Consider the following 18,244-nt stretch of genomic DNA (forward strand, 5'->3'; position numbering starts at 1 on the left):
GCTACCTATGGTAGTGATCCATGACCAGTCTTTCCTGCTTCTTAACCGTGACTCCGCATGATCAATCATTTCTTTCAAAGGACTGAGCGGCCGAATGCCACGAACCTCGGCCGACTCAGGCAAAAGCTACCCCGCGTCTTAATTGGGTTAGATAGTTTATTGCACCTGCAGAACGTGGAGTTCAAGTTACCTGCGAATTACTGTAGGTCGTCGCCCTCACGTTGATTCCCCGTCAGTCGGTTCGCGTTTTGTCAATTTCCTCCTCATCCCTCTTTGTCCAACCCAGTAGTCGCTGAATCACCAGGGGGGTTGACCTTCCTCTCCGACAGCCGCCAGCCATGGTTCGACCTCGTGAAGGCCCCAAATGCACCCTCGCTTGCACCTATTGCCGCGTGAAGAAGGCCAAGTGTAGGTGATCGTCGAGTTTTGCAGATGCATCCTGGATCGTTCAACTAATCGGCTTGTAGGCAGCGGAGAAACGCCGTGCAAGAATTGTGTGGTAAGTTTCGCGCTCTGGCCTCCAATCTAACTTAGGATCTTGCACTGATACATTGTAAAGGACCACCGTCAAGATTGCTGGTATCCGGAGGCCCAAAGAAGAAGCAGAAAAAGAAAACATTTGGGCGATGACCTCGATGAACGCTTACAACGCCTTGAAGCCTTGTGGACTGCTTCGCAAGTCCCGCGCCCCTTTCGTGGTTCCGTCGCTCCGAGTTCGGATTCCAGGCGAAGTCAGCCGCAGTACGCTGGCCTTGAAAATGACCTGAACTTTGACTATGATCTTGCGTCCGTCGCTCCCCAGACTTCTTCTTTGGGTCATCTTTCGATGGATCGTCCCTTGCAAGCTACTGCATCTTTCCCAGACGGACCATCTCCACATTTCACCGCGGATCTGGTGCCGTATGTAACGGCGCCTTCAGGTCGGCGGGAGTTTGATGCCGCTACATTCTCACGACCACTCTATCACCCTACCCAACCACCGATAGGTCACAACCCTCCCGGCATCCCCATCAACTCGAGACCATCTATGTCATCAGACGATCCACAGCCACGAACGCAGAATGGCCCTCTTCCTCGTGCTGATGCTGCACGCGCTGCTTCCGTCCAGAGCCATCAACAACCCCTGGTGTCTCCAAGCCCTCAGTCTGCAGCAACATGTCCAGCCGCCTTGGGCGATGATGGTGATGATGTTGCTGCTGGTAACTCAGCGTCAGCTTTCATATGCTCCGAGCAAACTGCGAGCTGGATTTCGACGGAGATGGGTTTTCCAGATATTATATCAATAGCTCGGCGACATAGGTCCGACGTCATGCGTAATGAATCTCTGGATCATGGCGTGGGCTACCAACGCGAGCCGGAGCCTGACCCTGAGACTGCTCGGAAGTGGATCGCTGCGTACTTTGATGAAAGTTTGGAATCCATCTATGGAGTCATTCACCGACCTCAGTTCGAAGCCCGCATTCGCCGACATTTCGCGAGCAGTTTGAATGACGACGACAACGACCCGGCTTGGTATGCTCTTCGCAACGCCGTATATGCGACCGGGTGTCGATATGTGCTCTCCGACCCTCAGCAACCTCAATCTTTCCTTGCTGCCCGGTCACAGTCGTGGAAGTACTACGAGAATGCGTTATCTGTCCATACAGACCTACTCTACACCAAAACAAACCTTACCTCCATTCAGGCTTTAATCATCATGGCTTTCTTTGCAGAAGCTCTGGGTAGTCCCACACTAGAATTTATACTGGTATTGAACGCGACCAGGCTAGCCCAGTTGAAGGCCATGCACCTCGAAGTCAGCAAGAGCTGGAATCTCTCGGAAGAAAGCACTATGGACAGGTATTGGCTGTGGTGGACTCTTTACGCTTATGAAAAGCATCTGGCTTTCCGATCAGGTCACCCATCGGTGAGTGTGTGAGTCTTTCACGATGCTTCTAGCCGTTGACACTACAGTAGACGATTGATGACGAAGACATTAGCTGTCCTCTTCCTCAAAGCACCAAATCTGAGAATCCTGTCAAGGCAGAATTTTGCTTGGGCATCATCAAACACAGCCAATTATGTTCGCAGGTTCAAAAACGGCTGTGGACAGTCAAGGCTCTGAGACAGTCTCCGAAAGAGACTGTTGCTGTTGTGGAAGACCTCCAACGGCAGCTTGAGAAATGGCATCAAAGTCTACCGGCGGGATTTCGCCAGGCGGCTCCTTTCAAGAACTTGGAATTGCCACCCGACTTCCACTTCTACCATGGTATTTATTACCATTTTGCTTACAACGCAGTACAGATCGCCATAAACACTGCTCTATGCTATCCTTGGGTCCGAGCTGGACACAGAGATCTGGCAGACTCAAACATTCAGCGACAACAACGTCTTTGCTTGGTTCGTGTGGCAGAAGCCTCTCGCAGTATTATCACAGCGACGCAACGTCTCGATGTCAATGCAACGTCTCCCGTCTCGTAAGAAGATCTGTTTCCACTTTCCAAGCCACAGCTAATCTTGTCCAGTATAACATTTTATTACCCGCTGATGGGGCTTATGAACTTATTTATATGTGTGTTGAAGAATCCCACTCTTCCATCTGTCATATCAGACATCTCCCTCATGGACGTTGTTGTCGGACATTTTGGATATCTCGAATATGTTTCAGCATCTTCCCTCGTGTTTCCATTCCCCAGAGAGATTGTCGCTTATGCTCGGAACCTGGTCCAACGAGCAAAAGGAAACCTCACAAAAAACCAGAAAACCGATCTAAGCCTTCACCAGAGAAATCAGGCCTCGGGCTCTCAAGACAGTGATCGTGTGATTAGCAACTTTCGGCTTCCAGACGTAAGCCGCTCTGCCGTATTCTGATCCTTCCAGATGACGAACTGGCTGATCATTTCCAGCTCCCCCCCTGGGCGAGTGTAGACCTGGACAGTGAGGACTGGACGAGCTATTTGCCCTCGTTCGCCGCGGTGCCTCCAATAACTTCCAAGATGCCCACCAGCACCGATAATGCGGACTCTGCCTGGCATCAGCTAATGGAAATGGCTTGAATAATCCGGTCTTACAAACATCGTGATGAGAAATTTTTGGTATTTTATCATGAACGATATTTGCGACAACTCGCCAATCATGACAAGCATGTATTTGTGGTATTCAAATTGCCTGACATCCGTATCAGATAAACCAGAGGTTGAAAATTGCAGCTTTGCCAAGAGTCGGCATGATCCCATCAAGAAATTTGGATGATGCTGCAGACGTAACATCGTCTGAATGACACTGTGGGTCGATTGGGCGTCTGATCGGTGGTTCAAGCAAAGGCAAGTTCATTGTGCTGCAGTCTGATGTCCTCCGACTCGGCCCAAATCTGGGCTTGCTGGAGAAGAGTTGCAAAAGCCGCCGCAATGATGGTTCCATTAGCGTTGAAGAGGGAAAGTCCTGGTAACTTCCCGGGAGAACACCTCGATGGAAGAAATATTGCTTCGACCAATTCATCTATATGACTATACTATATATTATTTTCGAGCGCTCTTTATCATACTACAAACTATGTGTGACCAGTTACCATTCTTCGACACGGCACGTTGGCGATTCATCCATGTGTTCTCGTCTTTTTCAAACTCAAATGTGTCCCCTTGTGGCCGGATCCCCGGAGGTTCAACGCCGAAAGACCCGCTACAACATGCATGTCACCGCAATCATATAGTTGAAGATCATATGGAAAGCTGTCGTATGTTTATCTGTTACTTTATGTTACTAACATAGCCTGGGATGTCACAGCACCTTGGTGATGGTTGGTTTACCCAGTGATCATGTTGGATTGCCAAAACATTCTCAAGGAAGCTTTTGTCCCGGCGAGCCGGGTCCCGTAGTACTAGCGCTGGCCTTCCGGCGGACACCTCTCATGTTCATTCAAGCAAGGGTGCAAGTACTAATAGGTAAGGACAGTAGCGTTGATTTTGCTGGCCAGGTTTCTATTTTGCATTTTGTGTCTAGCGGACCAGATGAAGATCAATTCTAGTGAGCAGAATATCGCTAATGTGCTGGCAAGGTTCGAGTCGGCACTGGAACCGGAGCTAGTCACTGCAGGAGCCAAGGCTGCGGCGTCAGAGATCAAAGCTGTGCTTTTAGATCTGTACAGACGACAAGGTCCACAGAAAGATCTGCTGCAGAAACTCATTGAGAGCGGCAATGAGTTGAAAAAGGACATCGAACAGTTTCTCCGGTCGGAAGCACCACAAACCAACGGGTTGGGTCACGCTGCAACGAATCTCAACTGTTTTGATGACCTCGCACAGCACTACGATAAGCTGTCCACTCAGCTGTTCTTACTTTTGGAGGAGCTGAGAACAACGCCTCAAGAAAGCGCGGAGGTTGCAAAGTTGATGAGACGTGGCGCAGAATGGGAGGTTGCCTACTTTGAAGGCATTCAGAAAATTCCAGTTGAGATGCCTAGCCATGTGGATCTGCTCGACCCTCCTGCCCCAGAGCTTTCTCACGAATACCTGCAGCGGTTCTTCGATGGGAAGATTCCTGGACTGCAAGTCAAGAAGTTCGAAAGGCTGTCCGGTGGCCATGGGAAGCAGACGTATCTCTGCACAATCCTGCGACCAGACGGAACAACAGAAGACCGGATCATTCGGAAAGAAGACCCATGTCCAGTGATCGTTCATCCGCAATTCGGTCTGGAACGAGAATACGCTCTGCTCAAAGCCCTCAACAAGATCGACTTTCCTGCTCCCAAGGTCTATGAGTTTGGGAAACAAATTCCAGGCCCGGACGGCGTTGACGGGGCATTTGCGACAATGCAGCTTCTGCCAGGTGCCATTCCCAGCAATTTTCTGGCCTCAGGGGGATCTAAGTTCTCTGAAGACCTTCTGCTGCATATGGCTGAAGTTCTCGCGAAACTGCATTCGGTTCCGCTGGAGATCTTCTCCGACTATTTCGAGGCCTGGGAAGACCCGAATATCGCCAAGCAGACGACGCGAGACAGATACCAGAATTGTCTGGAACAATGGATCGAGTACTCTCAAGAATTTGAGCATCTCCCGTCGGCGTATCTCGTGTGGATACTCGACTGGCTGCTCAAGCATATCCCAGAAGACTCTAGGGCGCCTGTTCTGGTGCACGGCGACTATAATGTGCACAACGTCCTGGCTGAGAATAACCGCATGACGGGATTGTTGGACTGGGAAACGGCAGACTTTGGCGCCCCAGAGCAGGACCTGGCGTATATCCAGCCGTTGGTATCGAAGAGTATGGAGTGGTCGAAATTCCTGCAGCACTATCACGCATGCGGCGGCAAAGAGGTCGACGAGTCTCGGTTTCCGTTCTATCTGGCCTACGGTGTTTTGAGGGTTGTGCTAGCATTCAATCGTGCGACGTTAAACCTGCAGAAAAGGTGGTCGCCGGATATCCGGTTCAACATGGTGGAGTTGGGCTATCAGGCTGTGTTCATGCGCATGGGTTTGTCATATACCGAGACTGCGCCGAGTTGACACGCAGGTAGGATTCACAAATAGAAACGGGCACCAAGGATCTTTGACCATAAACATATATTCATATCTCTCTCTTGTCTTCATGCACAATACGCAGGTGCCTCGATTTGTTGACTCAACTATCCTTAGAATCCTCACCGGTGTCTGCTCAGAAGTTCCATTGCTTCAACCACAGCTCCATCCACTCCGTTTTGACCGTCCCGCAATTCTGAAGCGTCGGGCTACGTTTGACGGCATTTTGTGTCGAGAACTCTGGGTCGCTCGCAGCATTGCCACTCGTGTCGAGACTTTCGTAGAAGTCCAAGATCTTGATGGCTGGGATGCGCTGGATAGCTTCCTGGCTCTGGTCCACGGAAGCATTTTCCTGCAGCACCTTCAGCCACTCGTGATAGGGGACGACTTTGATGTCGGGGTCTGCTTCAGCTTTGGTATTCTGGAAATACTGTTGCGCCACAGGCCACAAGCTCTCCCAGGTGGACTTCGCCGGATTGACCAGGTGGTAGACGGGGATGTCATCGGCACTTCGTGCCGCGTCGCCCAAAGCCAGCTCGACGAGACTCTCTGCCAGAATGTCCACGGGCACCCAGGTCACCGAATTCATGCCATCAAGGTCGCTTGGGAGCACTCCCATTGCGCGCGAGCTGGCGATCAGGGTCGGGAACCACTCGCCGCGCGTCCATTCGCCTTGTGTGCCGCGGTGGACGGGGCCGGCAACCTGGCCGACGCGGAAGATGCACGTCTCAATCTTGCTGGTCTGATGCGCGGCGTGCAGGACTCGCTCGGATACGTGCTTGGACTCGGCGTAGCCAAGCTCCTCGGCCACTTCCATGTCCTCGATGATCCGCTCCGGCACGGGCCCGTCGTTGCCGGCGGCATTCCACCGGACCACGGACCCGAGGCTGGATACGAAACTGTGGTCGATGGTCGCCAGCGGCAGCCAGATCTACGAAGTGGCGCACGCCGGCGACGTTGATGGGAGCGAGGGTCAACAGGCTGTGGTTAAAGTTGACGGCCCAGGCATTGTGGATGATGTGCGTCACCGAGGTCAGCAGCTCGTCGAACACATCTGGGCTCAGGCCAAGATCGCGGCGGCTGAAGTTGGTCCGCAGGAACTTGACTTTGGATTCAAAGTCCGTGGGGAGGCCGCGGGCTTTGTTGATTGAGTGCTGGCGGCTGGATGCGTCGGCCGACCGATTGAGGCAGTAAATGCGCGTGACGGAGGGGTTCGACATCAGTGTTCCTAAGACATATGAGCCAATGCCACCTGTTGAGCCGGTCAGGATCACGGCCTTTTCGGCGGGCCGCGTTGCATTCAGCTTCTTGCTTGAGCCTGCCAGTGGGAGGAACTGGGTATACTGGTCGAGGACTTGGTCCATGACCACGGTTCGGCCAACTGCCTGCACGCCGTTGGCGGTTGTGCCGTTGAGTTGGGGATTAGCATAACCGTTTGACTTCTGTATGAGGGCGAAGATGGCAGACGAGAGCTTGCGCAGATTCGAATTGGTGTAGACCAGCGACGGCGTCATCAACTTTGCTAGAGCCGGATCGCTTGCTGCAAGCGCCGACTTGAAGCCTCGAGAGAGTTCTAGAACCTGCAATGAGTCCATACCCAGACGGAAAAAGTCCGTGTCGTCGTCGATGCTGCCAAAGTGGGTCGTCTGTTCGATTCTTTCTCTGAGATACGACTGCAGCTGCTCCAGACCCCAAGCCGCAATGGGGCCTGATCCTGCGTCTGGCATCACATCTATTGCCGCATACGCGTTGTCCAGTTCCTCAAGATACAACTTCGTGGTTTCACGTCGTTTGAGAGACTCCTTTCCTGTTCGGAGGAATGGCTTCTTCGGGTCCGCGAAAAGAACTAGTTGCTTCACCAGACGGCCGTGAGCTGGGCAGTCGACATTGGCCTGCTCGATAAAGGGCCAAATCTCTTCCCCAAGCTCATCGCGCTCCGGTTGAGTGGTGGGTTGAAATGTATCCTGGAGCTCGATGATGACGGCGGCTTGGAACCGCCCTTCGCCGACAATCATGGCAGTGCGGACTTTGGGATGCATGGCGATGATGTGCTCCATTGAGATGGGGTTGAGTTTCTCGTCGTTGTCAAACACGACAATGTCGTCGGCTCGCCCGCAATGGATCCAGTAGTCGGATTTGTTCGGGTCGGGGTGTCTCCGCATCAGATCGTTCGTCCTTACTTCAGTCAAGTGTGGAAATGACATGAAGGCAGGCTGGAAGTCACGCAGCTTCTCGTCGCGTACCACCACGACTTCGTACGTGTCTTCACCACGTTGTTGGAGCTGGACTCCTCCCATGGTGCCCCAGCGGCAGTAGAGGTAATCTTCGTCCTCGACGTAGAGCTGATACATGGACGCTGTCTCGGTCTGGCCAAGGAGGTTGATGATCCTGGTGTATTTGGATATAATGTCCCCTACGCTGTATGCCAGAGGCGCTCCGCTGAACGCGACGAATCGCAGGTTTTTGAGGTTCCGCGTGAATTCAGGGTTCTTGCTGATTCCTTCCATGATGGCGGGAGGGAGAAAGCTGCAATTGACTCGACCGCTCCGATGAAATTCGTCTGCCATTTCTGGTGTCAATGGCTTGTTAGGAGCCAGCACAGGGATTTGGTCCCACCATAGAGACATGTGGAAGAAGATGCAAATTCCGCCTCCCTGTGATCAATCAGTGAGCAAAATCAACGTAGATATCATGCCGGATATGTGTGATCAGAGGAAGAAATACGTACGTGGAACATTGGGAATGGATGAAAGATCCGTCCAGGTTCGTTTCTCAGCCATTGGTCCATCGTCAATCTTCCCTGGTCATAAGGCACCGACTTGTGCGCTTGGTGATAGCACATGTAGCCGAATGGGAGAACTATGGGTTTGGGAATTCCTGCACAAATAAGTCAGCGCTGGCGTCGAGTCTTGATAAGAAGACAAACTGTGTAGGTGTAGAGCCAGAAGTATGGATAATCATGCAGGGGTCGAGGTAGGACTCTTCGTACGTCCTTGTGAAAGGATAGTAGACCGGCTTCTGCTTTGATTCTAACCAATCTGCCAGCTCTGGAATCACAATCTGCCGCATCTTCATCTTGTCGATGATTGCATGGATGCTTGGGGCTACATAGGCCAGTGTGAGGAAGATTGTCGATTGCGATGCCTCGACAAGCTGACAGTGCGCTTCTAGGCTGTTCCGGGGCGATGTCCAGAACATCTTGTAACCAGCCTTGTTTGCAGCGAGAGCGAGGATGGGATATCGCAGATCGCTAGGTCCTACGTAGGTCAATGTCTCGAAGTTCTTGCCCTTCCCGAGAGTCTTGTCCAAGAACTATGATGCCCGGTCAATAGCATCCGCAAACTCTCGTGCCGTCACATCAACGAAACCGTCCTCAACTTCGTCCGTCTTGGGAATGGACGTGATGATCTGGGCCGGGACATCTCTGGCAAGGTCATCAATGATCTGTGGCAACAGGCGCCATCGTGGCGTCTGGTCTGTCTCCTTGGTATCAACCGTCATTTGTTGGCTGGGTAGAGTGGGTGTTAGTCAGGCTTCTCGAACGCCAGGTGCTAGCTTGATGCGGCGTCATGACGCCCACTTCAATCATTTTGACCCAACAGGCCAGACTAGCCTTGCGGAATCAAAGGCTCGACATTTTTCCGCCGACGCCGAAGTGACTACGGGACCCGGAACAAGCTCCGAAAAAATTCTGAAGTGGTTAGGGGACCAGCAACAACGTCGCGGGAACGACGGGGCCCCTGGGGTTCTCCACATTTTAGAGGCTGGAGCATTCCTACCTTCTCCAGGTGCAGACCAAGAAAAGTGAGGCTGCAAATTAGTTCTACCCTCGAAAGGGTTCGGAAACCGGAATCTGAAGGCTTCGCCGTAGGGTCAGTCAAGGCCGGGTGAGAAGGAGATGTGGCGGACGGAGGCACAACTCCAACATTGCTGTCATTAGGCGTTCATTGGCGTTAGCACCGAGGCCTGCCGGTGGTAGAGAGAGGCACCAAGGTTGATCCGTGGTGGACTTTCATGAATATATCTGGTCGCGCAACATGGCGTCAAAAGAAATCCCCCTTGCGATTCGGAAAATCCTGGAGCATTCGAAGGCTGAATACAAACAGCTGGGCAAAAGCGGACTTCGCGTATCTGTGCCCATCTTCGGATGTATGGGCATTGGCTCGTCCAAGTGGCTACCATGGGTACTTGACGAAGACCAGGTGCTGACTCACCGATACGGATAAATTTTCAAGTCTTCTCTAACTAGTGGGTCAGGTACTTCCACTTCTGAGAGCGGCGTTCGACCGTGGTATCAATACTGTAAGTCATCCTCTGGCCAGTGGCATGGGTGGATGTCTAACCGGTCCGGCGTGTAGTGGGATACCGCCAACGTCTATTCAAATGGAATGTCTGAAGAGGTGGTCGGGAAAGCCATCCAGAAATACAAGATTCCTCGGGATAAATTGGTCCTCATGACCAAATGCCATGGAATGGTGGACGATGAGCCGGAGACCCAGCCAACGCAGTATCATCACCAACTCGCACAGAGTAAGGATTTCGTCAATCATTTTGGTAAGTCAAGCAATTTCGTTCAGCCGATGCCTTTACTCAAAGCGGCAAGGCTTGTCTCGGTCAGCAATATTCAACGCAGTACAGGCATCTCTGGATCGACTGAAGACCAACTACATTGATCTCTTCCAGATTCACCGATTTGACGACAATGTGCCTATCGAGGAGACAATGGAAACGTTGCATGATCTCGTCAAGGCGGGAAAAGTCCGCTATATTGGTGCAAGTTCAATGTGGGCCTACCAGTTCGCCATGTTACAAGCCTGTGCCGAGAGAAATGGTTGGACCAAGTTCATCTCTATGCAGAACCATTATAGTCTGCTGTATCGAGAGGAGGAACGAGAGATGAATAAATACTGTAACCTCACGGGTGTTGGGCTGATTCCGTGGTCACCGCTTTATCGTGGTCACCTGGCGCGCCCTCCCTCTGCCATGGGAACAACCACTAGGTCCGCTGGGGAAAAGGAACATGGCGACTGGTTCTCGGACGGCCTAACACTAGCCGACGAGGCTATCATCAATCGGGTCCAGGAGGTCGCGGAGAAACATGAGTGGAAAATGAGCTCTGTGAGCCTCGCCTGGATCAAGAAGCGAGTGACCAGCCCTATTATAGGTTTCAGCTCTGAAGCGCGAATGGATGAGGCACTAGATGCGAAGGGCAAGACGCTCACCGAGGAAGAGGAGAGCTACCTGCAGGAGCCGTACGAATCAAGACCCATTCAGGGCCACTGGTAGATACAATGACAAGGCCAATTTCAAGGTGATCGCAGTGAAGACGTGTCTCATGATAATGTTGGCAGAAACCATGACTGTTAAGAACTTCAAACGCAAGGCTTTCGATATCTGATGAAGGTTGTTTCATCGAGAACGCTATGTGCCGGAGACTCCCTGAGTAGACCTGCTCCGCTGGATCCCATTCTTCAATGTCCGTTGCAATCCCGATTGGGCGGCTCGCTGACTGCTGCCTCAAACGTGCACGTTGGTCGCCACTTCATCTACTTTCCCGACGCCTTCTTGCTGAAACTGGTCGACAACAAGCTGCTGGCGGATAAATATGTCTTGGCCATTGGCTGTCCGGTGATCTTCCCGGTCCATATGTTTGGGTGGCGGTGGAGACATGATCCCCTGGATTCATGCACACAGCATCAGGCACGCTGGTATCAGCTTTGAGCTCAACTTCCAGCCTTGGCCAAGGTCTGACAACGTCAAGACTGCTACTGAGTGCAGCTGCTGTTAAATACCCGGTAAACGCAAGGTCTCCCATTCGGCCAACCAGGACAAGAGAAATAGCGAACTACCTGTGCTCTGGACGGTTCATTTCTGGACGACTCAAGAGCTCGTATGATGATTGGTGGTAGAAGATCCACTCCAAGTTGTCGAAAATAGCGTTCCAATCCATGGATATGCTATCAGAGGTGCCATTGATGGTAGAGAACCCCAGATCGCCAGCACTTCCACTACCAAATTCATTGAATCCCGCCGTGGCGTCGATACTGCCATATACCCCAGTAGTGTCAAGTCCTCCGGTCTGCCCCGATTGTGGCTGCTGTGGCCAACCGGGGACGTACTTGGTGGACGCAGGCAGCTCGGGCATTTCCGAAATCATGTCTAAGGACGTTGGCTCTTTACCGGATGTCGTTGCAACCCCCAAGTCCTGTTCGAGTGCTTCTCGCAGGGTCTCCATGTCGCCTTGCTTCCGAAGTTGGGACAAATGGATCAGCAGTCAGGCGTTCTGCAGGGCTCCGCGTGTCAGATGAGTGTCGAATGCCGCACCGACGGCTCGAATGATTGCAAGGAGGTGGGAGACTTGGGCAAGACATTCCGGCGTGTCGATTGAGAGAAGAATAAGGATGAAATGGAACGGAATGGAGATGAGAGACCACCATGGGATGACAGAATAGTGGCTTGATGAGGGCCGGTTGGTTAAATGCTCCTGGATCGATTGCAATGCAGCCGAGCGGATCGACAGGATATTTGAAGTTGTTGGCTCGGCGCTCTTGGATTTCGAGACGTTGAAAGGTCGGAAATCGAGAACGCCTTTCTGGTTGACACTGGCAAGACAACACCACCACCAACACCACCCAGAGAGGCAGCGGCTAGGGCAAGGAGCGCCTAGCACGGCGGTGGCATCGAGGAGATGGAACAGGACTGATAAAACACTTAGGAATAGGTAGACGGCATCGAAAAACCATTTATTGCTTGATACTCTGTCTGTAAAGAATGGCACTCTGCCAGCACTGTAAACTGTTTCGCACCCCCCCTTCTCTGCCAGCCCATTTTGGTTTGACATGTGACCAGACAGCTTTCCACCCTGCCACCGCTCTACCAGCCCAGCACAGTCCATCACAGCACAGCCACCTTGCCTTGTTACAGTACGAGTATTTTTGGGGATCACCTCGGCCAGGTAGAGGAGGTGCTTTGTATTGGGGCTCACGACCGAATCAACTGGCTCATAGTTGACATCTTCCAAGACGACCCGGGGTCGGGAGTACTCGTAGGAAAAGATGGTGTGGATTGCGTTCCCAACCCAGAACACCCTTCGACGATAGACGGTTTGTCCTTGACCGTCAATGTCGGTGACTTTTCCTGTAATAGGGGGGTATGTGATGGCAATCGTTGAAGGTTCTCGCTGAATTCCCAATGCTTGCATCAAGTGCATGGTGATGTTGCTCGCCATCTACGACGCGTGGGGTCGCGAGGTGGCTCGGAGATAAATGGCCTGTAATATCTACGCCGCAATCAGGTCGACGGTGGGAGGTAAAGTGAGTCCTACACTTTCTAGTAGCTCTTTGCCGAGGGCAGTCAGAGCTGTCTCGGCTTCATGTTGAGAAGTGCGGGAGAAGAAACAGCCGAGTGCGACGACACCAGAGATGACGGCATCTTAGTCCTGTGCTGAGGTTGCTCCTTTCCAACTCGACGAAGCACGCCGTATGAAGTCCTTCTGGTCGAGAAAATCAAACATCGGGTTGACTGTGGTGAAGTAATAGTCAGAGCAGAGGAACACGTCGTCGAGAGAGATGAGCTGTGTGATGTCCGAGAGCTTGTGGGACAGGGGCGGCTCTGGTCCTATCCCTAAGTTCCACGCAAAGGAATGAAGCCTGGGTGCATTAGCTGCCCCTATTGCGTCCCAATGATCCTGCGGAGCGCGATGGAAGAGCTAATGTCGAATTACCGACCTCTTTCGGGGTCAAGGATGCTGTGATCAGTCTGGCCAAGATAGCACACATTGTCGGCAGGCGATGCCTCTGGTGGGCCATTGCTTAGACTACCAACATTGATGGCGGGTGTAACAGTACCACCGACAGAGCCATCTTTCTTGGGACGAGTCACATCTGCGTCTGCTTCAAATTCCTGAGAGAGGCACTCGTGTCGGAAGCGCACGCAGGTTGAGCAGGGCTTCCCACCGTCACATTTCCTTTTCAATTGCCTGCACGGCTGACACGCTCTGAAGGCTCGCCGCCTCTTCCGTGGGAGGTCGTCCGCCATGGAGTCGTCTTAGATACGTTGTCGGAGTGGATCGTCGTCGATGCTGGTGCCGTACGTGAATGTTAGGTCGGATTGATACTGGAGCCACTATTGAATAACAGGCCTCCTGTGCGGCTCAAAGAGATGGGAAGAAGGAAGGTTTACCGATAGAATCAGCCTCGTTGGCAAGGCTGGACAATCGCGTGATGACAAAAAGAGGAAGGCACTGCGTTGTTGGTGCTACACTCCGATGCAACAATGCAGCAATGCACTGATGTGTTACTGCTTTAGGAAACCTTTGTTACTATATAGTTGTGGCTTCCCGCCCACTTCTATAGCGCTTCTTAGTTAACTTCGTTCAACAAGCGACTGTATACCCGTTACTTGCTAAATGCCCCGCTTGTGCCTTAGTGCGTGGGCGCAGAGCACGTGACTCATTTCCTGCTTCGCTTCCATGTTCTTCTGCTTACCGCAAGACCCCATTAGCCGTCTCCAGGGCTTACGAGTGAGCCTCGTAACAATCTGTAGCGTTGCATCGTCGCTTAGGCGTGAGTTCCTGCTGGCCATGGAAAAGAGTGCTTGTCTGTTCATAGTATCAGGGCTGCCATGGGACTTTCCTACATTGAAACACATGGGATACGGATTATATAAAAACATCGTGGGTCATGTCTAGGAAGATTCGATAGAGGAGCTTCCCCGGAAACGGATATTATTCCATTACTTTCACCTGAGGTGCTCCACGCCGAGTCACTGAGCAACGGAGCGGGTCAGCCATACCAAGCTACAACCCGCTCAGCATGTTCTAGCCAGATACATATCCACCAGTGAGGTGAAATACCTGATATTTAATCCGCTGGACTTTCCTTCTTTCTCATTTAAATCAACACCACCGTGCGATGTCTATTTCCGTAGGAGGGAATGCTTACTAGTAGCTGGCAGTTGACAGGCTTGCAAGATAGCCACTGTGGCAAACCACCTGAAACGCTAGCTGTCTCACCAACTGCGCCATTTACCCCAATATCGCTGTTCTCGCCGTTCTGCGAGAGCATAACGACGGAATAGGAGGTTTCAGGAATGGCCTTCAGATCATAGGTTAAAGTGTATATAAATAAACAGAGTCTCTCTAAATATCCAGGGAGACAGAACACAATTAAGCAGATAGATCCACTCTTATTCTGTGTACAACAATAATGAAGTCGATTAGATATGGCGGAAGTGGTAAGGATTAACTTTGCGTGGTCGGAAAAAAAGTAATATTCACCGGCTTGGTTGGTACGAAGAAATCAAAGATTAAGGAGTTAGGGAGAGGGGTTGATTGGCGGTAGGGTTTTGAGAAGCCGGAGCGTATATATAGGACGACCTAGACTTGAGGAGAGCCGGTTTATCCGCGCCTACAGTGGGAAAAGATCAAAAGACTCCGGTAGAGCGGCAAGTGAAAACGAGCTTACTGAGGTAGACAATAAAACATTCTTGTAAAGTTGTCCGGGGCAAACTTACACTTTTCGTCCTTAATCTGTCAATAATACCTTGTACTTAGTGCTTGATGATTTCGACAGTAGTCCTCGATGCCGAAGGTGTGACTCGAATCAAAGGCCCATATGAGATTTGTGTTTCTTACCTACCTAGGTACCTTTCACACCACTGTTGCTTCACACGCACTTGAAAATAGTTAATTTTAAAGCGTGAGAGACTCTCTGTCCTTTATTACATAGTCTCAGGAGACCTTGGACCTGGAAGATATATGTATGTCCGTCTGAGCCTGGAGAGCATGTCTAGGTGTGCCTGCAGAGTAAACTGGGAGCTGGTGATGCCTATAATCTGATACTTCCGAGTAGTAAACACGGCTCCCTGGTCAATGCTATGCAAGAATTACTAGCAGTTTTGCGGACATGTACCGCCGGTTGCACGGTTGTAACTCTCACCATTCTCAACACCAGACCCCCGCATCCATGAGTCTCGGTAGAATAGTAAACCTGAGCGCCAATCCTGATTCATTTTTTGGATTTACAAACCAGGTGGTACTTCGAGAACTACTCTATGAGATGGGAATTCGTTTGACTCTACCATCAACAGTATCTGTCAACTAGATACTTTGAGCCTGTTATATGTTTGTTTCTTCAGAGTATAGAATCAAGATGATTCAGATTGAGAGCCTCCCTCCCTTGACTATTCCCAGCGGCCGAACCGCATCCGTCAGTCTCATCGACACCACCTGTACAATTGACCACATCGACGTACATTACCTAGTTGGGCCGCCGGTAGAGGGTGTCAGCAAACTACCCTGTATGCCCGTGTACTCGTTCTTGGTGGAAAACTTGACAGGACGAAAGGTCCTGTTTGATTTGGGCCTTCGCAAAGATCGTCAAAACCTGGCTCCCTTTGTGACAGCCAGCCTGGCAAAAGCAAGCTTTGAGGTGAACGCCACCAAGGATGTGCCTGAAATTCTCGCAGAACATGGCTATCGAGTCCAGGACATTGAGGCCATTATTTGGAGGTAAGTTCCACCAAGATACTTTCACTTGTCCACTTATACGCCTGGCGTGGTGAAAGCCAAAGCCAAAGCCAGGGCCGTTCCGTCTCGTTAACGTTTCGTGTTACTGAATTGCTTGAACCCAAAGTCATCAGCACTGGGACCATACCGGTGACCCGTCTTGCTTTCCAGATAGTGTCAAACTCGTGGTTGGGCCGGGATTTCAGAAAGCGTATATGCCGGGCGCACCGGCACGCAAAGATTCTCCCATCTCGGAGTCTGATTACCGGTTAGTCCCTGCCCTCTCCTTCGCCTTTTTATCCTTTGTTCCTTGAAGGCCGTTTACTTACACGAGATTTGGCGATTAAGAGGAAAAGAGATCGTGGAGATTAACTTTGACCAGCAAGGCGGCACACGGCTGAGCGGCTTCAAAGCTCATGACTACTTTGAAGATGGATCGCTTTATTTACTAGATGCACCAGGTCATGCGGTCGGGCACATCATGGCATTGGTGCGCACCACTGCTGACCCGGACACTTTTGTCTGTTTGGGCGCCGATGCAGTTCACGACACCGGCGAGCTTCGACCGTCAAAATATGTTCCGGTGCCTGAATCGATTCCTTTCCCCAGTCATACCCACATGTTAGGAGGAATGACTGCGTGTCCAGGCGTCTGGGTAGAGCACTTGCAAGCGGAACGTGGAAGAACCCCAGACCAAAGCCTCTTTGTCACGGTGCACAATCATAGTATACCTGATGCACTGGACACGATTTCAAAACTACAGAGATTGGACTGTGACAGCAACATCTTCGTGGTCTATTCGCACGATGAGGCATTGAAGGGCGTGTTGGATGAGTTTCCAAGGACATTTAATCGGTGGAAGCAGATGGGATGGGACAAGCAAAGTAGGTGGCTGTTCCTGAGACACTATGTGCCAGAGTTGAGAGCCGCAAAGAGCCAACCGGGTGGAAATGGTATCGAGAGAGCATGAGTATGTGGTACTAGACACAATAGTTTTGTGTATCGCCATGCTCTAAGACCACTTGTACTACGACGAACCCGCCTCAGAGGCCAATATACCTTTAATTTCGTTGATGGCCAAATCCTTCTTGCTGGCCCCAGTCGCTCGTCCCTGAGGTCCTGGGTTGTTGTATAAGGGGATCGGGCGCCATTTCTCCTCTTCATCGTCCGTGACTTCCAAGATGGTGCCGGCTGGATATCTGTTGTTCTTGTTCACGGTCACGGCATACATGGCATCAGCAAGAACCGAGGGTTCAAGCATGTAGTCTTTCTCCAGGTCTAGCCAATGTCGAACCTGTGGATCCGAAAGCATGAGAGGCGTTTTGATAGACCTATTATAGAATAGATCTTAGCATGTATGTCAGTCATAAGTTGGTACAAAAGTCGCTTACCCAGGCGCAATACAAACGACCCGGATCCCGTAGAGCTCTTCCAAGCCTGCCTGCCCCCGAACAAAAGCAGCCACTCCATGTTTTGCCACAGAGTAAAGAGGGGTGACCAAGCTGGCCGTTTCACAAGCGACACTGGATATGTGCAGGATTATTCCTTTTCTGGCAGCCTTCAACATTTGCCTGATGGCGATACGTGTGATTTTGATTGGATGGAGTAGATCGATGTCGAGGATTTTGTAGTGAGATGCAGGATCCTTATCGGCCCAGAAGCCTAATGATGGCTGTCGAAACAGTCAACTTCGAGACCAACCTCCAACTAGAAACATGAGAGACGAACTTACAGGTTCATAGATACCAGCCCCTGCGCAGATAATATCTGGGCTCTTTCCAAATTCTTTCTCAGCTATATCGAAGATTATTTCCAGTTGAACCCAATCCGTGACATCGGTCCGATGAAATATCACTTTTGCTTTTTGATCATCTGTTGCAGCCGATTCGACAAATGCTTCAGCTTCGGGGCGCAGACCTATGTCTGCAATCAAAACGCTGCATCCTTGCGCGTAGAGAAGCTTTGTATATTCAAAGCTGATACCTGAGTTCCAACGACTCAATTAGCTTCTAATCTGTGGAAATATTATTTCGAATTCTCGATGATGTTGGGGCGAGAATCAACAGATCAAAAAGACTCGCATACCTGAGCCAGCACCCGTCACAATTGCGGATGCGCCTTTTAGCTTGATCACAGACATTTCGGTTTCATGTATGAGATCCTGAAGTCGCAATTCTGCGAGATGTGCTCAAACTTGAGCAAGTGACCAGAATGGCACTTCACTTTTGTTTTAGCCGTTTCTATG

The 18,244-nt window shown here is 51.2% G+C and overlaps 9 protein-coding genes across 9 annotated transcripts; 4 read left to right on the forward strand and 5 right to left on the reverse strand.

The window, feature by feature from the left end:
- Window positions 1-1,309: 1,309 nt before the first annotated feature.
- On the forward strand, window positions 1,310-2,460 carry A1O5_04346 (uncharacterized protein; the record flags this gene model as incomplete). Its single annotated transcript, XM_007744953.1, has 2 exons — window positions 1,310-1,906; window positions 1,957-2,460. 2 exons carry the CDS (start codon window positions 1,310-1,312, stop codon window positions 2,458-2,460), a joined length of 1,101 nt encoding a protein of 366 aa, XP_007743143.1.
- A 1,526-nt stretch (window positions 2,461-3,986) lies between these two features.
- A1O5_04347 (uncharacterized protein) lies at window positions 3,987-5,480 on the forward strand (the record flags this gene model as incomplete). Its single annotated transcript, XM_007744954.1, has 1 exon — window positions 3,987-5,480. One exon carries the CDS (start codon window positions 3,987-3,989, stop codon window positions 5,478-5,480), a length of 1,494 nt encoding a protein of 497 aa, XP_007743144.1.
- A 148-nt stretch (window positions 5,481-5,628) lies between these two features.
- Window positions 5,629-8,280, reverse strand: A1O5_04348 (uncharacterized protein; the record flags this gene model as incomplete). Its single annotated transcript, XM_007744955.1, has 3 exons — window positions 5,629-6,423; window positions 6,491-8,146; window positions 8,221-8,280. 3 exons carry the CDS (start codon window positions 8,278-8,280, stop codon window positions 5,629-5,631), a joined length of 2,511 nt encoding a protein of 836 aa, XP_007743145.1.
- A 71-nt stretch (window positions 8,281-8,351) lies between these two features.
- On the reverse strand, window positions 8,352-8,993 carry A1O5_04349 (uncharacterized protein; the record flags this gene model as incomplete). The annotated part of the gene is made up of 2 exons (XM_007744956.1): window positions 8,352-8,804; window positions 8,850-8,993. 2 exons carry the CDS (start codon window positions 8,991-8,993, stop codon window positions 8,352-8,354), a joined length of 597 nt encoding a protein of 198 aa, XP_007743146.1.
- A 536-nt stretch (window positions 8,994-9,529) lies between these two features.
- On the forward strand, window positions 9,530-10,778 carry A1O5_04350 (alcohol dehydrogenase; the record flags this gene model as incomplete). The annotated part of the gene is made up of 4 exons (XM_007744957.1): window positions 9,530-9,694; window positions 9,750-9,794; window positions 9,851-10,046; window positions 10,096-10,778. The coding sequence occupies 4 exons, from the start codon at window positions 9,530-9,532 to the stop codon at window positions 10,776-10,778; spliced, it is 1,089 nt and encodes a 362-aa protein (XP_007743147.1).
- Window positions 10,779-11,337: 559 nt separating this feature from the next.
- Window positions 11,338-11,727, reverse strand: A1O5_04351 (uncharacterized protein; the record flags this gene model as incomplete). Its single annotated transcript, XM_007744958.1, has 1 exon — window positions 11,338-11,727. One exon carries the CDS (start codon window positions 11,725-11,727, stop codon window positions 11,338-11,340), a length of 390 nt encoding a protein of 129 aa, XP_007743148.1.
- A 39-nt stretch (window positions 11,728-11,766) lies between these two features.
- Window positions 11,767-12,702, reverse strand: A1O5_04352 (uncharacterized protein; the record flags this gene model as incomplete). Its single annotated transcript, XM_007744959.1, has 1 exon — window positions 11,767-12,702. The coding sequence occupies one exon, from the start codon at window positions 12,700-12,702 to the stop codon at window positions 11,767-11,769; it is 936 nt and encodes a 311-aa protein (XP_007743149.1).
- A 2,941-nt stretch (window positions 12,703-15,643) lies between these two features.
- Window positions 15,644-16,969, forward strand: A1O5_04353 (uncharacterized protein; the record flags this gene model as incomplete). Its single annotated transcript, XM_007744960.1, has 3 exons — window positions 15,644-16,002; window positions 16,127-16,267; window positions 16,348-16,969. The coding sequence occupies 3 exons, from the start codon at window positions 15,644-15,646 to the stop codon at window positions 16,967-16,969; spliced, it is 1,122 nt and encodes a 373-aa protein (XP_007743150.1).
- Window positions 16,970-17,026: 57 nt separating this feature from the next.
- Window positions 17,027-18,139, reverse strand: A1O5_04354 (uncharacterized protein; the record flags this gene model as incomplete). The annotated part of the gene is made up of 4 exons (XM_007744961.1): window positions 17,027-17,330; window positions 17,391-17,671; window positions 17,732-17,982; window positions 18,085-18,139. 4 exons carry the CDS (start codon window positions 18,137-18,139, stop codon window positions 17,027-17,029), a joined length of 891 nt encoding a protein of 296 aa, XP_007743151.1.
- Between the last annotated feature and the right edge of the window lie 105 nt (window positions 18,140-18,244).

This window comes from Cladophialophora psammophila (assembly GCF_000585535.1).
Source record: "Cladophialophora psammophila CBS 110553 chromosome Unknown aczJe-supercont1.6, whole genome shotgun sequence".
NCBI lineage: Eukaryota > Fungi > Ascomycota > Eurotiomycetes > Chaetothyriales > Herpotrichiellaceae > Cladophialophora > Cladophialophora psammophila.